This window comes from Apteryx rowi, unplaced genomic scaffold (assembly GCF_003343035.1).
Source record: "Apteryx rowi isolate R43461 unplaced genomic scaffold, aptRow1 scaffold_68, whole genome shotgun sequence".
In the NCBI taxonomy this organism is placed as follows: domain Eukaryota; kingdom Metazoa; phylum Chordata; class Aves; order Apterygiformes; family Apterygidae; genus Apteryx; species Apteryx rowi.
The window spans coordinates 2,390,988-2,411,876 of record NW_020450960.1 but is presented as its reverse complement, the minus strand read 5'-3'; the positions used below and the strand labels follow the sequence as shown (position 1 = coordinate 2,411,876).

Here is a 20,889-nt window from a genome sequence, read left to right as displayed (position 1 = left end):
CAGATGACGCAGTGGCAAGGCACAGGTTATCCAATGCTGCTTACTTCAGGCATCTATTGGGATAGCTGATTTTATTAAGAAGAACTGGTGTTCTCTGGAGCAAATCAATCTATTCAATAGGCACATCTGTAACTTTACAGCATGATTTTTCTATCAGCCTGATTCTATTCCCAGCAGGGCTTAATTTAAGACAAGACAGAGCAACCAGTTCAGCAGACAATGGTGAGAAGAGGGTTTTATTTTTGCACTGACAATCGCAATTACGTGCATGAAAATGCAGCTAAAAGCAAATTAGGAATTTTAGCTATATATATAGGTGACAGAGGGCAATGCTTCCCAGCTTAGCAAGGAACAGAGAGGAGGAGGAGGAGGCCCAGTCTGCGCACTCTTTGATGAGCCATTTAGCCCCAGCTATCCAGAGAACAGCCCCACGACTTGCCTGACCAGCCTGGGGCTTTCTCCAGTCTCCCGGTCTCCCACCCGAGCCCTGGCTCTCCCCAGCTCGGCTTGGCTGCGCAGGAGGCTGAGCTCCCACCCTGAGATGGCTTCAGCAGCCGAACACAGCTCGACAGCCGCGCTGGCTGATGCCCGTACAGCCCGCGCCAAACTGTAGGTCTTTCACCGTAACAGCAGGTTGCAGGGCTTTGCGCCATCATCCTCTCGGCCAGGAGAGGGTTCCCAAATGTAAAGCTGTTAAATGCTACACCCCTAGAAGTCTTCTCCACAGAAGCAAACTGCAACAGCAAGATATTTTTACCCATATTTCTAGATGAAACTGTGAAAAATGAACCTGTCAATAGAGCACCATTCATTAGACTAGGGTTAGCAATATCAATAAACTCTCTGATGACACCGAGATTGCTGCTATGCAATAAAATGCCACTGCCACCTCTAACTGTATATTTACTCTCAGCCATGCAAGCAGCACTTGAAGGCAAGCTTCATTCATTCTCCAGTACATCCTCCCCTTTCTCCTTCCCCTTCCTCTTCCCAGAGTCTCTCAGGACAAGCATGCGCACACAATTAATCCTCTCTCGAAGTGCAACCCTTTAACATTCGTGGCAATAACGGACAGACTAATTTTTCTATCCTTCTCTTCTTCCTTTCCTTCCCATCGTTCTGTGCAGATACAGCTTTATTCAAAAGGCTTTGGTGATTAATTTTAATGCAAGTTATAAATGAGGGCTTTATACAATTGTATCATGCGTGAAGAGGATTATTTTTCCAATGGATTACCATAAAAATGAAGTTGCTGAAAATGTGCTCTCTCAACAACCCAGAGATCATCTGTTCTGTTTGAGCTGCCAAATAAAGGAGGAGAAGAAGGGAGCTTTTCTCTCTGATGAAAGGAGGGGTCACAAGGTATATTACCATACTATTGCCTGGCATCATTTCATTTCAGTCTTGGCCCCTTTCAAGCCTCTGGCTGATCCTGCAAACGCAAGCATACAGCTCTGCTCATTTGTGCACCCTTACACAGGTGGATAGGATTATGTGCATGAGTAAAGCTCACCTGCTGAAGCCATCGTGGGGATGAGGCAGTCTTGGGAAGCATGGAAGAGGGGTTTCATGCTTACTTCATCCTCCAGATTAATTCATACAGGCAAAGCCCTGCCCAGATATAAACTCTGCTACTGATGCCCAGAGTAGTTGGGGGGGAGGGGGGGGAAATCTGAGAGGAATAATCAGGCCTTACTGCTAAATCCTGTGTGTTAAAGAGGGTCATATTCATCACAGATGCCTAGCTCTGGAGTTCTGTATGCAGTAGGCGTGGGAGCAATGCCTGCTCTGGGGATAYGCACTTCACTTCACTGCTGTGAGCTGTCATGCCATGCTTTAAACATGAACCAAGTTCACACTGTATGTTTAAACTCCAACTAATATCATTGCTTTGCTGCTGGTTGGCAAAAATAGCACTACTATTGCTGCAGTCTTTATGTCTGGTCTTAGCACTGAAGGTCTGGAGTGAGAGGTTATCACCTGCATCAGAAAGCGGGGAAGCCAGCAGGTGCTATTAACCTGGTAGACCATGTGCGTCGTAACTGGAATGCAACAGTTGCAACAAGGATGCCAGAAAGACATCAGTGGAGATAAGCTTGGTTAAAGGAGTCAATATACTTCTGCGAAGCAAAACATGTTAAAGGTCTGCATAGGAATTTTCAGAATCTTTTACAGGAGAGAGGAAAAAAGAGGCGGCTTCAAAAAAAAAAAAAAAAAAAAAGACCACTGGAAGCTGCCCATGCAGGAATTAGACCGCATTGACTATGCTCTTTCTTATAGGTTGATACCAGAAACCATCCATTATTGAACCATACTAAAGAGCAGAGCCAACAGAGGGAATTTCCGCATTAAGTAAAACCGAAAACACTAGATCAAATTTATCTCCAGCATAAATCCATTGACCAGAAGCACCACAGAGCTCAGCATGATTAACAGTCTCTGTTGAAGAGAAGATCAGTGCTGATGTAGCAAGGAAGCTATGGTGAAGACAGAAGTGCACTGACAGAACAGCGAACAAGTGCAGGCCTGCAACAGGAACGGGTCTCAGGTCAGCACAGGAACGGGGCTGACGCACCAACTAACAAGTATTAGAAATGATTGGGAGAACCTGGGAGAGCAGGGGATTGCTACTGAATAAACCTTGTAATTTACCCTGCTCCATCCAAGTTCCATCAATTAGCAAAAACTTTACTTGCAAATATACTTGTTTTCTGTTGAAGATGGCTTCAGCTGACTGAAATATATAGGTATATACAGAGCAGTGTGGAAAAGGCTTGGCAGAGCTTGGGGCAGATTTCAGTGTGGGAATAACAGTGAGCAGCAGAGATCACAGATGAAGTATCACAAAGTAGAAAACTGCTTGGATTCTGCTGGTGGCTGCAGTAACTTTATGAGCCAAATGTTCTCAATACCATGCTTACCTAACTGCCAAGTTCACATAACTTATAAACAAATTAACATTTCAAACTGCCATTTTCCAAAAGCAAAGTGATAACAGAACAATAAGAAAAGTCAGAAGAGCAGGAGAAAACTGTCTGGGGTCTCTGTATAGACCAGATGTTTAGAAACCATCTTGAGTCTTCCCTTTGGGAGGATAATTACATTTTACCTGTTTTTTTATTATTAAAATCATAAAACAATGCAATTAGAAGATGAAAACCAAGGTCTCATTTTTCCAGCTGTCCACTTACATCTGGGTACCCCTATGCCTGACTGTTCATTCATTTACATGAAAGCAACTTGACAGAGCTCACCCATTTCAGTGTTAATTTCCTCTGGCAGCACAAATGGGAGAGGAACCAAATCCGTAACTGCCTTGCATTATCCTTTGCTTGGATGTGATCTTCCAAGCAATTTTATATACACGTCCTCATTTTAGGATTATGCCACTTGGACACATGTCAGATATTGCTTGGAAATTCAACACTGTAGTCTAGTGGAGAAGAGTTGTTTCTGCATACATCCTTTAAGTGAAGGGGTGAAGGGCATTTACACTATACATACATTTAAAAGCTTTCAGATGTTATTTTAATACAGTAGTATCACAGGCAGAAATAGCAAATAATCTGGGTTCACCACCACTTGGCACAATAGATGTTACAGGCACAGGCCATACACGGCTAAAAAGCAAAAGTGAAGGGGGAAGAAGTGATGCTTTCCAATCTGGCAAGGAGATAAACCAGCACTGGCTCTCTCATTTGTGACTCTCAGAGTGACACTATGTTCTCTTTACCCACTTTATATAATTACTGATCTACTACTGGAAAAAGAAGCTGTACATGCAAAATAAAACAAACTACAATAACCATTAACTTAGTAGAGCTACATTTAAGATATCAAAATCAGGTTTTCTACAGCAGAACTACTGGGGGATTTCAGCGGTGCCTAAGGAATTTGGGAACCCAGCAACACAAAGTTAACCAAACCTTTTAGCTCCGACCTCAAGCTAGGAAAGCAGAGAGTAAACCATCACCTCACTGAAGAACAGCTGCATGTAAAAACCAGGAGTGAAGAGCCCCCGACCTCCCAACTCACCCTATCGTGCATCCAGCTTCTGCCTCGACTGTCCAAATACAATTAAGATTATGATCGTACGGTGTCGGGTAGCCGGGAGACAGTATCCGTCCTGACGACTCTCCTTTGATAGTACCTCCACACTCAGCTGTAAGAAACATATGGGTTAGTTAGAAGATTCATGACATATTATGGTTCTTACTTGGCAACAATGCAAATTTCATCCTGATTACAACAGAGAGAATTTCTTGCCACTTAAAGAGATTCTCAAACCTTACAAACTAAAGATAAGGAGAATCACTTAATTCAGCTAAAGTAGTGAGTCATCAGAATAGCTCTGCACTTCTGTGCATGTTCCTAAAATCTGACATGTTGTCAAAGTGAAGAACAACTTCCCCCCATCTTTTTGGCTTCGCAGTGAACAAAGGCAGAGCCTGCCAGCATACTTCTTTCCCTAATTCACACATGGGGTGAAAGAGCTCAATGATTCTCCCTCTATCTGCAAAAAGTCTTAATTTGTAAGTGTGACAAAACGAAGTCAACATACCTATGTATCTAACTGAATTTCCAAAGAACTTGAGGCTCTTTAATGTTTTCATAATGTGTCCATCAAAATTCTGAGTTTCCACATACTCAAATAGACACGACTATCGTACACAATATACATAGAGCAAATAGGGTAAAGGTTAAGAAGATGGGTGAATCACTGAAATTTGCCTTTTTACCTCAATAATTAAGGCTAAAATTCAGCAGAGGGTTACAGCATACAGAAGGTTCTGACTCATGGGAGAATTCAGAGCACCAATGTCTGAGCACAGCGCTTACACCCATGAAAGCAGCCTGGTGGTTGCTGAGATCTCTAAGAGGAGTAAGTCTGTAAGAGCATCACTGTGTCCTGAAAACACTGGTTAATTATGTGGTTAATGAGCAACAGACCAGCAGGACTTCATTTAGATACCCAAACCATAATTCCATAGCGTTCTAGGCAAGAGCATATCCTTCTGGAGACTTATGGGAAAAGGGGAATGCAGGACTTAGCAAAGAGGCGGCTAACTTAGGGAATTAAAATATCTGGGATCAAATGTCATGTAGCTCTCAAATAAACCTGACTTTGAACTGTCAAAAGCCTGGACACACGCTGATATCTGCCATTATCAGAAACTGCCACTCTATTTAACACATTCCAGCGAAAAGACAAGGACTGGAAAAGCAGTTGAGTCCTCACCATGAAGCAAAAAACCTTGTTAAAACTGTGCTGAAGGGCTCAGAGCACAGTGTTTCATGTTAAGACTGCCAGTAGACATTTTGCAGAGATCAGCGCTCTCGATCTGAAGACACCTTACAAGGGATCCTTAGCACTGTCTCTTTTGATGTAGATGGGTGTAATCAATACTAGAGTCAATGTCACACGCGTTAGCTAAGGAGGAAGAGAGGGTGTCCAGCATGAAGCCCACAGGCAAAGTACTTTTGAGAGGACTTGAAAGCAAGAGCTGTCTCACCGACGCAGGTTGGCAGGGGTTGATCCCAAGCTCTCCGCTCCCCCGTCAGGCAGACCAGCACCCTGCTTCCTCGCAGGGTATAGCCAGGGTCACAGTTAAAGGACACAGAGCTGCCAGCAAAGTGTCCTTCGTCATGGACCTTGTAGCCAAATTGTGGGATGCCAGGGTCCTCACATTTAATGAGTTCAAAACCTGGGGCAGGAGAAACAGTGTCGGTTTTCACAAGATATTTAAAAGACAGAAAACATTAACACATGCAGTATTAAATATTTTCTTCTCCCAATCTTTTCCTGGAAAGAAGAAACATTATACTGAGAATTATATTTTTTGCTTAAGACTTGAGCAAGATTCCAGAGATCTCGTATCTCAGTTTTGACCCAAACTTTCTGTAGGGCCTCCGGCTCATTCACAACAGGGTTGCCAACATAATCATCTCCTCTGCTCTCAATGCACTTTAGATGACAACATCTTTTGGGAAAGGACTGCTTTGTCTAGTCATGCAACTGTAACACAAAAATACATTATTACAACTAGGATTCCCATTTCACAAGGATATGGGCCTAAGACTTACTAGAAAACTGCAGCTCAAAGCCTTTACTCGTGTTCTCGCTGTTGGTGATAAACTCCAGCCACATGGTGCTGGAAGTGCTGTTTATACTGGTGCCGAGCATTTCAGTGCGACTAAAGGAACCCAGCAGGCGAGCAGAGCTATTGCTGCCATCATAGACCTAGGAGGAACAAGAAACACACACTGAAAAACACCTTTTATTTGATAAATCAGGGGCCAAATCCTCCAAAAGTGCAAACAGTCAGCTTTTTGAAGCCAGTGAGATTATTAAAACTAAGAGTCTGACTTTACAATGCTTTATGATGATGCTCATTTGAGGAGCAGGATTCACACCCTGAAGGATGCATGTCTTTCTCCTTACACCTCTGCTTATACTGCACTCACTGCTGTGTTTTCTGAACAAGTTTCTCTTTCCAAAGGTGCAGCACAGCTACAGGGAAAAAATATTTCCTTCTAGAACATCTCACAAATGTGTCTTGACTCCAATATTGTTAAAAACAAAACAAAAAATTTCTCGTGGATAGGATGATTCTCTATGAGAATAAAAGGCAACTTCTCACTAGTGGAGATTGATAGCAACTTTCTTTAGGAATATGTGAAAAGTTGCTGACAATACTGTTGAGAAAGCACCAGTTCTTTCATAACTAGTATACTCTTTGCATTAGCTGGAAATCTCTCTTTCCAGCGATTCTGAGTTGAAAATACGTGGATGACATAGAGCAGAAGTATGGCACTTAGATAAGGACAGAGATGCCTTCTGGGAAGATGGCTTAGCACAGCAGCATGCATCTTGTAATAATAATGCCTCCTACAGAAAACATTTCTTTGTGGTTAATAGATTTCATCAGCCTGGATTTGTCTCCTCCTATTTAGGATCCTGAAACTTGTAAATGCAGATGAATCTAAGACTGAGTATGGGAATGTTGAAGAGTTTGGATCTGGAGTTCTGCATTTAAATAATCCCTTTTTTGGGGCAAATCATCCTTGGTTCTTAGAAACACAAAAATAATGCTAAGAACCTCATGGTCCCTCACGTGTTAACAGTTTCCACTGTACGATGGTGCAGATAAGAACTGAAGTTTAGTTGCAAGGGAGGGCTGCCTGGCGTTCCAGTAAATCTCTAAAATGATGTTATTCTTCTGAAGTTAACGGGTATTTCTATACACTTTGAATTGTACAATTTCTGTTACTCTGTGTGGTGTCCAAAGGTGCTGGGTTAAAGCCTGTCTTTACCTAGCTACTCACTCTCACATGCAAAGTATTTTGCTTTAAAATAAAAATAACCTCTTATTTTCCATATGGGCTCTTTCCATTACCTTTACTGAGTTCAAAAGATGCTTGATAAACTAAACAAACAGTACAGCACAATACATAAAACAAAGAGTGAAGCCTTCTCTCCATCTCAGTAAAGACTTCACAGCAGAGGCCACAGTGATATAGCCAAGATATCTACGTTTTTATAGGATATGGATTTTTTTTTTTTTTAAACATTCATTAGCAGACTGAAGTCTCAGATTAACAAATAGGCTGACATGCAAAGGACATTCGCTATTGTCTTGGTGCAGCTGCAGAGACTGGCATGAATTAGTGAGGTTCAGAGGTGCTGATTCCCTAAGATTACAGAGTATGTCTTCAAGCACAGCAAACTAATGCACAGCAGTGATAAAAGCTAATTAGCTGGTATCCACAGGCTAGAAAATACTGTTTCACACATCACTTGAGTCTTGCTCCAACCTCAGAGAGGATACACACAGTTACTGTTCTAGCTCCACTGCCTGGAATAGAGCCTGGTCCACAGGAACCTTGCTGCTGTCTTCAAAAACGCTGCGATTCATTCATTTAATGACACAGAAGTGACTGCTGTAACCAGTCACTGCGGTACAAAGGACATTTTTGCAGATGTCAATACAATTCCTAGTATTCTGGCTTATCCAGATTACCAAAACCACCACTAAACTGTCAGCACTGACAGGGCCTGGGTGGCATTTTCCAGAGGTTAGCTACAGCTAACTCTGTTACCGTTTTAGAACATCACTTCCCTTTCAGACCTTGCTCTCGTTTCTCAGCAGCACTACCCTTCATCGCCAGAGGGAGAAGAATTACCTTGAGGACATCTCCTGCCTCCAGTTCAAAAGTCCTGGCTTTCAGCTGGATCCCCTTTCCTGGTTGGGTCTGGATGGAGTAGATGCATTCATGGTTGTTGTTATAGTTTATTGGGTAGTTGGGGGACAGCAGAACGCCTTGAGTTCCAGTTACAGATGAACCACATTCAGCTATACAAAGACAAAAAGATATATTTTAATAACCACATGTATAGTCTAGCCATACAGCACATGCAGGTGATTCCTCCAAATGGCCACAGATGCTCATTCCTTTCTATACCCATCTGCTAACATATCCATGGATCTATTTCCAAGTGCAGTTAGTAAAGAAAATAGTACTTACTAGCACTTTTACTATTATTAAACCTCTCATCCTTTAGAAGAGATTAATATCCTCTCATTGTATAGAGAGTGAAACTAAGTCGCACAAAGCTGGCGTGCCCAAATGCTACCTTGGATCCAAATTCAGAAATACATTCTGAAATCCAGGGAAAGTCACCACCTGCTTAAAAGAGTGCATGTGTTTATGTTCATTCCTGATTCATGAATCAGAAGCAAATTTTAAAAATATTATTAGATTGAAATATGTAAAGCCTTCTGCCATGTTGTTCAGACAAAGCTCACCCTATATGTATACAAGTTTTATATTTAATGTAGTACATAAAACTCAACGGTATTCATTTAACAGTCAACACAGCACATCACTGATTGCTGGTAACAGACTGTTGCAAGTGCAAGAGCTCTTTGTGCAGAAAGGTATGCTCAGTGAAATCCAAAATAACTACAAATTATACAGCACTCTGAATTAAAAAAAAATCTTCCTCAAAATAATTTCCTGAAAGCAAAGAGGGCAAAACTTGATATTTCCTTTTTTTTGTTGTTTATTCTGCSCTCAGCTCTTCAACTCACCATTTGTCAGCATTTTAAAGGACCCTTTATCCCTTACTCTCTCAATTTTTTCATTCCCAGCTTTGCAGCTAGCAGCCATTTCCACCCAAAACAGAGAGAAGCTGAGATCCTTTGCTTCCCAGGTTCAGAAGCCAGTTCCAATTTATGCATCTTTGTTTCCTCCCAAAACATCACTCAAAGGCCCACAATGGGCTCCAGGTTCTTCTGTGACACGGAAAAAATTGACCTTTATTGTTCAAAACACAAGGGGCTGGGGGCAGAGGAGGAGGGGCTGATGTGGGAATCCCAGTATGCCTAGGGACAGTTAATGTTACTGCAGTTGTTTCCCCCTTCCCTGGAAATACCAACAGGACACAACCTGCAATGGTTTTATTCGTTATGAAAGAAAAAAAGAGAAGAGTCCTCTTCCTGCTGTTATTCACTCTGACCTGCTGTCTGCTGCTCTTCTATCAAATTCTTCTAGTGAGGCTTCTCTGCCCCTTCAACATTTCTGCTTCCTTTTCTACACTGGGCAGCATGAATCAACGACATTTGATTCTGAGCCAAATTTGAATTTAGAAGATTTGTGTGACTCAAAACTTGGCAAAACGATCCTCTTTAGAGCTGGAGGAGGAAGATAGCTTTGGAGTTTTGACCTATCTTGGGTGTCAGGAGACCTGGGCTTAACACTTTTAAAAAATAGAAACAACCACCCTTTACTTCTCAATTTTACATATTTTGACTGCACGCTTTTAAGGACACAGTCTCTCTCTTCTAAGAACGTGCCACTGCGAGTATAATAGGATTGCTATGCATACGTCCTCACCATACAAAGCAGTGAAGAGATATTCAAGTGCATTTGAGTACAACAAGCAGTACTACCGTGACAGCACAGAGCTGTACCAGAGCTCATAGGACAATGTGAAAATTAGGTCTTACCTGCTGTTATCACAGGGAAGAAGCAAAAGCCTGCGATACTTGCATACAGCTTGATGACCCACTTGCAAAATGGCAGCAAGGCATCCATAGGATGTCCTCCTTAGAGGACGCCTCTTGCCAGCAGTTGTCGTCTTGTCTGAGTGCCTGATTTCAGCTAGGACTATTGCAGCCTGTTTGCTACATATATATACAGTCCCCCAACACATGTAAATTTGCTCTGCAATGACCATGTGTTTAGGATTTTCCATTACTCCCTGATTAGCTCCCACATGAGCAAATCACAGAGTTGTCGTTTTCTCGGCCTATTTACTCTGAAAGATTTTCAGCTGTAAAACCCTGGCTTCCCATTCCTTTGAGTCCTGGTGTTTTGCATGCACAACTGCGGAGAGTCACTCCAACTTGCCCCGAGAACAGCTTTTCTGATTAGCTAGCTCTGCTCCATCCTCACAAGTCCTTTGCAGCATACCAAGTTGCTGCGATGGAGGGAAACCACCACGGTGCCCGTGCAACTTTCTGCACTGACTCTACAGCATCTGCTAGCCCCCTCGCTAAAGGCGAGGGAAGGTAAAGCAGCAGCAGACAGGCAGAGCGGGAGCGTGTCAGAGGCGGTTCCCTGCTCCCCTCACGCCATGCACGGAAAGCCTGACTTTCCCCTTAGCACACAGATTATCCAAGGACGATGCTGGAGGCACCAGCACTCGGGATCTGGGCTGACGGAGGGAACAATTCTTACCCTGGAGAGAGGGTGGTCAAAGGAACAAACCCACTCTCGTTTCTCTCTAGATCCATCTCTAGAACAGGAATTGAATACAAAGTGCCTGGGTTGTCTGGCAAAAACAATTAAATCTCCCCTGATTTTAATAGACAAGTCTCAAATTCCCCTCTGTATTCTTTCTAAAAGGGCTAGCACRGAGCTGGGTGCGCATCCTGGAACAGGCTGTCACCCTGTCACCAGGGCTCTGCGCAAACTGCCACACAGGCTAATTCAAAACCAAATGCAGTAGGGAATTGGGCAAATGGAAGCCGCTGTTCCTACTTAGTGATGATTTTCGAACATCAAATTTAAAGCTGTGTTATGACTCTTTTTGATTTCTACTCCCCTGATTAGCTTTCTCTGCATCGTGATTATTGTTCACGCCCTGAAGAGACTACTTGTCACAGCAGGATGATGCGGCCCTGTGACCTAGGCGTTAAACAGTGCCAGGAAATGCAGCCAGTATGACAGGACTCAAAAGCGAAGCTCAACAGACTGAGAACGTAGCCTGGCTCTTGCTGGAATGCTGTCTTGAAAATGGCCCTCAAAGGTCGCTACTACAGATGAGGAACATCTAGCTGGCAGGGTTTGCCAGAGCGCAAACAGGTAAGGAACCTGGTCCGAATTAATCCTTCCTGGTGTTCTGGGTAAGCAACCCAACAGCAGTGTACTGACTATTTTCCTACTAACTAAATTGCACCCCAAAAATAAAAATAAGTTAAATCTTCCTTTTGCAAAGGCCTGAGGCATTGGCAATGTCCCTCTTCCTTCCTGCTTTCTTGCTATAGCACATTACTGCTTTTGTTCTTTTACAGTAACCGTTATGCTTGGAGAGTGTTTTGTGGGCTGGGGAGGGGGGAATGTTCTGCAGACCTTGCCAGACAAAACTGTCTGTAGCCCATTTGCATCAGGGATGACAGCCAGAAACTTGCTCAGCGTTGCAGATGACTTTTTCCTCTCCTCTATCCCTCAACTTATTTATTTGTATAAATAATTGCTGGAAGGGCTGCAAAGAGGACCCGCAACGGTTAGGGGACAGGAAGTAAAAGGTACAAGCAAGGAACCTCTGGAGGATGAGGAGGAGAAGGTAAGAGCCAGAGCCTCTGGTTTCCCAGAGACCTCCACGTTAAAGTGAAATTTGCATTGCTTAGGATCGCCCACCCTGAAGGAGCTTTCACATCCGGACTGTTAAGTTTTACAGCACTCTGATTCAAAGGGAGGTGGCCCTAAAATGCTGCTGTTTTACAGAAACTAGCCCCAAAGGGATGCTAGGTCATTCACGTGTACAATTACGGGGGCTCGAGGCAGCGCTGCGGACGGGCTGCGAGACACCAAGCTGCTGCTGCTGGCGGGTGACCCCAACTGCTACGCACACGGGCCGGCTCCAGCCGGGGAGGGGGCTGCAGCCTTCCATCTGTCCTTCCCCTCGCCACCTACAGCCCTGCTCAAGGGCTGCCAGGGCTGAGGCTCCTTCTAGCTCCCTCCAGCCTGCGCGCCGAGAGCTGCCGCCCCGGGGGGACGCCGCGCTGCCCTGCCCACCTCGCCAATCCAGCACAGCGCAAGAATCAACCAAGCAAAATGAAAGCACATGACCACCTACCAACACACCTTGGCAGAGGCGAACTCCACACACGCCGTCTCCCCCCGAGGCAGGTGATGCGGGAGGCGCCCTCCAGGCGGTACCCAGGGAAGCAGGAGAAGGTGAGGACATCGCCCACGCCAAACTGCAGGCCCTTCCGGATGCTGTAGGCTGGGACCTCCGGCTCGTCGCAGGGCTCCAGATCATATTCTGCAGGGGACAAACGGGCATTTGCTGAACGGCGGGTGACACCTCACTCTGTTCCCACCAGCGAGGGCACTCCAGGCCCTGAACCTGAGGATGAGGAGGGTGCACTGGGGTTCGATCCAGCTGCAGTTCAGGTCAAGCATCCACCCAAGACCTACCTCCTGCTCCAGCCATGGAGACTAGCTTGCTTCTCACTCTAAATATGCAACACCCAGGGTGTCACCAGGATCTTGATTTAAACCAAATCAAAACACAACAGGTCCCATTTTCTGTTGTGGTTGTCGGACAAATAAGAGAGTGACATCAGTGGTGACAAAACACAATGAAAATTTGTCATCCTCTCCCCTGAGCCTGGTGCTAACGATATTGGAAACCAATTAAATTCACCCAGCTGTGCAGGGTGAATCCTGTCAGGCAACTAACCTGCCACACACTCTGCAACTCGGAAAGGGAGGAATTGGGTTGAGAAACAGAAGCAGAGCCCAGTCCCTCTGAAAAAAAACAAATAACAAAAAAACAAAAAAAACCCCACGCCTTGGGGAGGCTAGAACACATTATTTACCTCCTTACATTGGACTCTGCCTTTTAAAATTGTCATAAAAGAGCCTCCCCTTCAGCACACTAAGAGGTCTGGTGTCTGCTATAGTCAAATGAAGATGAATTGATCCRAATGGGATTTCTGCTGCCTCTACATTACTAATCCAGAAAATGAATGCACACAGCATCCTGCTTGGGGAATGCAAGAGAACATTTAAGCTGCTAAATGAAAGGTCATGTAGCATTATGGCTAATAGCCAAATGTATGTCTTTGGCCACAAAACATTTTGAAGGAAACCTCTTTTGAGGGTTAGTTTTTGAAAAATAACAGAACTGCCAAGTAGAAAGTATGTACACATTTATCAGCAGGAAACTAAAAATATAACTGACTTCCATTTTCATCTCTTAAAAAAGGAAAGAAGTCCCTAAAAACATTGAAAATAATTTACAATGCAGTTTTTTTGGTTTGTTTGTTTTTAAAGGTGAAAGGCCATTTTCCTCCATCAAAATCAAAGTTAACTGGAAATTTTCCAACTAGTTTCCACAGGGTGTCATATGTGAATCTCTGATTTCAGAGGCCAGAACAAAGGTATCTGAAACCAGTTCTTTGAGCACAGCAGAAGGTTTTATCTGCATCTATGGCAACAGCTCTGTCTGTTGAAGACAGCAAGCACATCAGCAGCGAGCTCCGCAATAAGGAACGGTCATTTCCCTTCCACACCAGCAGGCAGAACGTGCAGCTGTTGCCCTCAGGGCTAGAAAGATATGGTAGATACAGAAAAGAACAGCAAGAACGTGTAAGTTTTTGTTTGTTAAGCCATTCAGTAAAACAGGCAGTTATCGGGGTACTCAGGCAATAATGATTCCATTTTCTGAAACGCGTGCACAGGCAAACACTTTGGCAGTCATTTGTAGGAATTCAGGTTAAAGGACACAAACACCTTGCGCTCTTCAGGCAGAGATTATACAAGTAAAGTGTTTATTTGCAAGTGTGATATCTATTTTGCATAGCAAATGTGCCATTATATGAGTCTCTCTCCAATTGCAGCATGCACACAGTACTCTTCGCTGACAAATTCTGAGGATCTGGAATTTCATCTGAAAAAATTAGTATTTTGTATAATAACACATAGTTTGAGCCAGCAGGGGAAGTGGCTTAGCTTAGTCAGTACGGGGCTGAACCTTAGAGACCTTGGTTCTATTCTTACTTCAAGATCTATGACCAATTCCCCTTCCTTGTGTCCTGCTCCCAGCCCTCCAGCTTGGCAGAAACGCTGGGGGCAGAAGTTGTCTCTCACCGGTGCTTGTACGCAGCCCGAGCCTCGCCGGCAGAGCAGGGTCCAACGCAGGAGGCAGTGCCCATGCGACGGGGCAGGCGAGGGATGCAGAATCGGGCCTGCCGGTTGCACTCAGCAAAACCGCGTGCCTCGATGCCCTCCTCTGGGCACCGGGTTTGCTTCCTTCAGCTCTTAGAGCAGCTCAATTAGAGAAAGCCCAGCAAGAAAATACTGTCCCCAGTCCCCCAGCACTGCCAGCGAGCTCTTCTGAACGTGGCCTAGGTTACACAAGGCACGTGTTACACCCAGGACTGGCTGAAGCCAGCTGCAGAGGCTGGGTCGCTGGAGGAGCAGTTTGCTGAACAGCCGTTGGCGTCCAAGTGGGGCACCGAACCAAAGGAAAAAGAAACGAGGAGACCAGACGGACAACGGGAGTGACCAGCTCTGCTTTGCTCCTTATCCAAGAAGTCCAGATTGCTCAAAGCTGCCTTCCAAAAGATCCCATCTGTCACAGCTTCCCGTGTTGGAAATGGAAATGCTGTACCTATTGCGGTCATTTTCCTCTGATAAACAGAGAAGGAAGGAATCTAGAGGAAAGAGGGATGACATACCCCAAGAAAATGCAAGATGAAACTCTGTCCATTAATAGAGCAGAAAAGTTGATCAGGTGAGAAAGGAGAGGGCAATAAACACCTTTGTAGTGGTATTTAATTCCAGTGGGTTCAATCCCTAGCTGATATCATGCAAGACAAGAAAAATGTAATTACAGAGACATGTTCATTCCTGCTGGACTCCCAGAGATCGGAAGTCCAAGAAAAATTAACAAACAAAAAGAGGCATTCAAAAATGAATGCAAAACCAATAACAGCATTTAAAAATACTTTTATTTAGAAGGTACATTTGGGGAACATGCCCTGTTCAAGCTTTCGGTCATCTACTGGGGCTTAAGGCAGACAAAATTGCTACCCCTGTCAGTATGGTGCCTGCAAAGAGAATATTTCTTGGGACATCCAAAGAACACAGTGGTTTAATGCCAGAGCACTTTACTGGGGTGATAAGAGTAGTGTGTAGAGAGCAACCTCAATCACATGCACTGCATCAACAGAAAATGATTTCCAAGACTTGCACTGAAGCAGGAAGGAAATGGAAAGAACGAAGTCTTTGCCCACCCCGATCTTACCAGAGAAGGTGATGTTGAAACCCTCGTAGGACATGGAGAAGTCTGAGATGAAGCGAATTTGAGCGGAGAAGTTTCCGAAGAGCCCCGCACTAAGCGGAGCAGGCAGCCGAGAGCCAGTGAGCTGTTTCAGCGGCTGAGAGAAGCTGCTGTTCTCGGTGATGAGCAGGTAGTCATGGCCGTTCTCCAGGTGGAAGGTATGGAAGGTGAAGAACACACCTGTGGGGAAGGAACAGAGACAGGTCCCCTCAGCAGCGTTTCTGCAGCACCCTGCATCTGGAGCCAAGCCCTCTCCTCTCCCTGCGATGGTGCCAGAGGATATTCCTGGTTCCCTGTAGCAGCAGCTCGGCTGGGAAGAGGCAGCGCACTGCAATGCATGGGCACAAGCACATTAGAAATGAGATCGATGAGGAAGGCAGAACAAGGTGCAGAGTACAAGGCCTAGACCAGAGCAAGGCAATTAAGATCTTCGATTCGTTTGCCTCTGTAGCACAGAGGCAACTCAGCCCAGCCTGAGGAGCGACAGCGGCATGAAGGACCGAGCCTGGCACCATCGAAGATTATTATATTTTAAAAACGTTGACCTTTAGATTAGTCACAAGAAGAGCAAGAGCTGTAGCTGTGAGGACTTCAAAACAAAACAAAAACGTTCTGGAAGGAATTTATACCTACAAAAATAGGGCTTAAGCAAAGGACCAGGGAGGTCGAAGAGAGGCTTTGCACACCCTCCTACGATGGGAGCGAACACTGCTCCCCAAGAGGCGCGTGGGCACGGACCGCCGACAAACCCTCAGCCCCGGCGGCTCCCGTGCAACGCAAGCCCACGTCCCAGGCGAGGGCTACGTCCCACAACTGAGCAGCAGCGCCCAGCACAGCCCTGTCCCGCAATGAGTTGTCACTTCTTGCTGGAGACCCGTTCCCAGGAGCCTGCTCCTGCTCCGAGGGGCACGGCAGGAGCCGCACACGCAGCTGAGGACGTGGGCAGGGTGCTCACAGGGGCAGCCGAGCCCAGCTCCTGCCCTCTGTAGAAAAATTCTGGAAGCAAAGAGATCCCGACACTTTTATTATCCACATTGTATTGAAAAAAATAAATACCACAACAGATCCAACTATGAAAAGAATCAGCCAAAGACAGGAAAACTGCTCTTCTGTTCTCCCAAATTCAGTTTCAACAATTTGAAACATTCAGGCTGGAAGGCTGTGACCTTGCTGCATTTGTAAATGAGCAAGGAAGGAGTAACGGATTACTAAAAGCATCCTTCACACCTACAGACACAAAATAAGAAGTACTTCAAGGTTTTGCAAAAGCCTCCAAGCTAGGTGATTTCCACACTGGAATTCAAACGCAATTAGAAACACTTATTCTCTGGAAAATAATTCTGCTTTTGAAAAACAAAAAATGCCAGCAACAGCTTTCAGAAAGACAAGCGAGGCAGGATCCTAGATCAGAAACCCCGTCACACGAAGTTAGCAAGCTAAAGCAACGCCTAGCAATGAAAAAGCCTCTTTGCATTTATATGGCTTCTTTCACCCACAGATCTCAGCGCACTTCCCAAGCATGCAGGGCAGGCTCCAGCAGCCCGGCTCTCGCCGAATTGCACGTCACACTCCTCTTAATCCCCCTGAACCCAACGGGGCTGTATACAGAGAAACACGCTCCTCGGTGCGAACACAAGTGTTGTAAGCTGGTCTTCATTAGTCACAGCCAGCTCACTACCTCTTCACAAGCACATCAGGAGCGCCCAGTGGCATGACCAAGTTATTTCATTTAAAGTAATGATTAACAACACAGACACTGCTAGCCTGGGGAGACCAAGGGCTGTCTCGCTTTGCATCCCATCTCTGCCAATGCACAGCATCAGCTGCTTCAAAAGGAAGCACAGGAAACCTGTAAATAAGCATCAGAGGAATAATCTCCCCCTTGTTCCCCATCTCCCATTAATTTCTGGAGATCAGAGTGAAACTAACCTAGAGACTGAACGAAGCCCTGGAGCATGAGATTTAATAGCCATCCTAGCAGTTTTTCGTCAGCATCAAATTGTAACTCTGAATATCCCATTTACCCCTAACTCTATCCAATTTCTTTCCGAATGTTTATTGGTCATATGCAAGCAGTTTCCCTCCAAGGAATGAAGGGCACAGAGGTTGGTATCTGGCACAAAGTCTTTCCCATGGAGCTTGCCGGTTGGGAAGCAGCACGGCTCACCGAGCTGCCCAGGTCTCTGCCCAGCTTGGCCCCTACCCAGCAGCTTGGTGCACCTTGCTGATCTTCAGTCCCACACACAAGTATTTGTGCGACCGACTGCTTGGCAAAGACTGAAAGAGGGCTTGCTCTGTTCACGAACTTTGAATATTACTTCTTTATTTCCAGGTAAAGACTATTTGGAACCTGCCAGAAAATTTTTAGTTCCACTGTTCCCCTCTGGGAAATACCAAAAAGGAAGGAAGGAAGGAAACTGCTAAGTTTCCAAATGTTTATTATTCTTACCAGCGGTACAAGTTGATTGAAAACAGTTACGACCTATTTTGGCTTGAAAACTTGTTGAGATGCAGTGAATACAAAATGTTTTAAGCTTTTTCTGTTTATCAACCGACTGTAGATTTATACCCTCGCCTTTACAAAAGCCAATCTAAGAAACTGCAGTAACATCACTGCGCCAAAATCACACCACTGGAGAAACATGAGCATAATTTGGTTCCCCAGAACTGGGGGGAGAGTCCTCACTCCAGCTCTTTGCAGATAACAACTCCAATCACGTGGCGCCGGGCCGCTCTGGCAGCAGAGCCAGTTAAGAGCTCTGTAACTGTAGCTGTAAGGGCTAATTGCAAACTTATTTTAAAGGATTTGTGATTCTGACTAAACCTTTATTCTGGTCTGAAATTTACTGTGGCACAAAATGTCTCTGCAAATGTGCTTTTTTCTATTCTCTGTAAAAAAACCCAACAAAATAATAGGGAAAAGAAATCATTTAGAAGTTCTCAGATTGAAAAATCAGTCTCTTTTTCAGCATTTAAATAGCTTTAAAATTAAGCTGCTTTTAAACTTGAATTGTACAGCCCATTAGTCCATAGAGTAAATCAGTGTCTGCAGGTGCATAAAAATAACTCCTGTAACAACCGTCTTGTTTCACCTAGGAGAGTCATGTGCTGCTCAAGTGCATGAACTTCATAAAGATCTCGAAGTGAACGACTCGAGATTGGCTTTTATGACGCGGAACGTTTCACCGCTCCGTTGCTGAGCCGGCAGGGAATGGTCCAGCGGCCTGGGAGTTGGAAGCCCTGAATTTTACTCCTGATGCAACTGAACAGAAGCTGCAGCGTTTACAGCCACGGGAGATACCAGTATGGGGCTGTCTCTCTTCATGAAACTTACTGGAATTTAACACATTTCAGACATCTCCCCTTTCATCAAATTTGGCTAAAATTAGCCAACAGAGCCAAAAAGTTATACAATATGATAGGACTAATAAATGAACTGCAAGATACAGAAAAGACAGAAGGAAGACAAAGGAAAAAAAGCTATAAGAACTCAAAAAGGAAAAGCAAGACAGAAGCCTGAGGTTGGGCTATCAATTTTTTCAGCAAGCAAAGAACATGAGTCAGTAACCCTCTCCGCAACGCTGAGATGAAAGGAGCTGCCATTGCCAGTGTCAAGCCCCAAGAAAGAGGTGTGCAGGCGCCTCATGCCGATGCTATTGGCACAGGAAGGATCACGAATCTGCAACTCAAATTGCGGCAGATGGATAACGAATCAATCCATCAGTCAAACTCGGAGTCCTGCTGTCAATAGGGAAAAGGAGTAATCAGCATTCATACCACAGGACTTAGGCAAGAGAATAATATTAGGAACTTCCAAATGCCAGGCAAGACACCAGATCAGCACAGCAGGGAAACAAATTAGATTGGGCTGAATCACTTCATCCTGTAGAAACCTACTTTTTCCAGAGTTCTGACTTCTCAGTGTTGAACATCGTGGGTGCCAATACGACCTAGCCTGGAAGAGCTGGTCATTCATTTTAAGTACTAACTCACCCACCAACACAAAAAAACCTGTGTCTCGGGGTCAGCCTCTGGATAACTCATCTTGACCCCACCGCCCTCACACACACGTGCATGCTGATTGCTGACAGATTATATGCAAATTGGAATAAAATATCAGTCCTAAGATTTATCGACCCTAAGATTTAGGATGTTCACGATTTGGGAAAAAACACTGCTGTGAAACACAAAAAAAGGCACTAGTTCAGCACTTCATCAGAAGCTGAACCATGGGCTGAAAGACCCCCACAAAAACCCAAGCAGAAGCCAGGCAACGCTCCTGCTCAGGGAGCTGCGGGGAGACGCCTGGTTACAGGGAAGCCTGCACTGATCTGCGCTGGGAGCGATCTCCGCGCTCGAACGTCAAGTCAGGAGCCCGCCCTGAGCTCTCCTGCAGGAACCGAAAGCCGCTGGGGGCCTGGGACGGCCGGAGCGCTGCAAGCCCTGCAGAGAGGCATCCGCAGAGGCGGGGGCAGGAAGCCTAAAACGAGGACAAGAAAAACGAGGTGCACTGGCAAACACCCAAGCGACGCAAGTATATCCCTTGCCTGTTAATGCTGCTCACAGCAGATTTATTAAAGGTTCCGGCTTTAACGAGCACCAAAATTCACACAGTGATCTCCAAGAACAGGTAACAAAGACAAGGGCAAAACACAAAGAGAACACGGCAGCGCAAGCGTGCCTCGGCTGAAGTGAGCTCAGAAAGGGGTTCAGTTATGCTTTTTATTAGGCCTATTCTGTTCTCCAGGGACTAAATTCATTCCATCTCAAGGGCTACTGCTCTGACGTGGGATCACTCTATTCCATTGCACTTTAGGAACGAGAAGATACGCTGCAAGAATGCTGAAAAGGGCTGGGAGACGCCTGTTGCAAGGCATTACGCAGCACTTTAATACAACAACGGCTAGGAAAATAGAGCATTAAGAGAAACAGAACATTGCTGCAAGAGAAAGAACGAGTATGTACCTGTATGTGTGCGTACGTACAGGCCCCCAACACAGCCCAGCATCTAAACAGACTTCAGCATCTTTCACAAAGCATTAGAGAACAGGACATCTTTCTTTGTGCCCCTCTTTCATTGTATCGGTAAATAAACGACTCATCTGAACCCCATGGACAAGGAAGGAGCGGTTTTCTGACATGAAACTTGGCTACGCTCCAGCTTATAACTGTACTGATATAACATCCTCTACATATCCTCTGCTCCCCCCCAACCTCTGCCTGGACTTGGAGCTTTCCTGCTCCCCAGCAGCTGACCAGCTGCAGCTTGCCAAGCCCGGAGACAGCCGTTCTGGCAGGCCTGGGGCAAA

At 45.1% G+C, this 20,889-nt stretch overlaps 1 protein-coding gene across 1 annotated transcript in view; it reads right to left on the bottom strand.

The window, feature by feature from the left end:
* Window positions 1–20,889, bottom strand: part of CSMD2 (CUB and Sushi multiple domains 2) — a 331,313-nt gene that overhangs the window by 99,918 nt on the left and 210,506 nt on the right. Inside the window, exons 20-25 of the mRNA XM_026086083.1 lie at window positions 15,545–15,760; window positions 12,365–12,553; window positions 8,185–8,354; window positions 6,085–6,241; window positions 5,514–5,705; window positions 4,036–4,162 (exon numbers count right to left, since the gene is read on the bottom strand). Coding sequence (XP_025941868.1) covers window positions 4,036–4,162; window positions 5,514–5,705; window positions 6,085–6,241; window positions 8,185–8,354; window positions 12,365–12,553; window positions 15,545–15,760 — 1,051 coding nt within the window. The remainder of the gene's footprint in view (window positions 1–4,035; window positions 4,163–5,513; window positions 5,706–6,084; window positions 6,242–8,184; window positions 8,355–12,364; window positions 12,554–15,544; window positions 15,761–20,889) is intronic.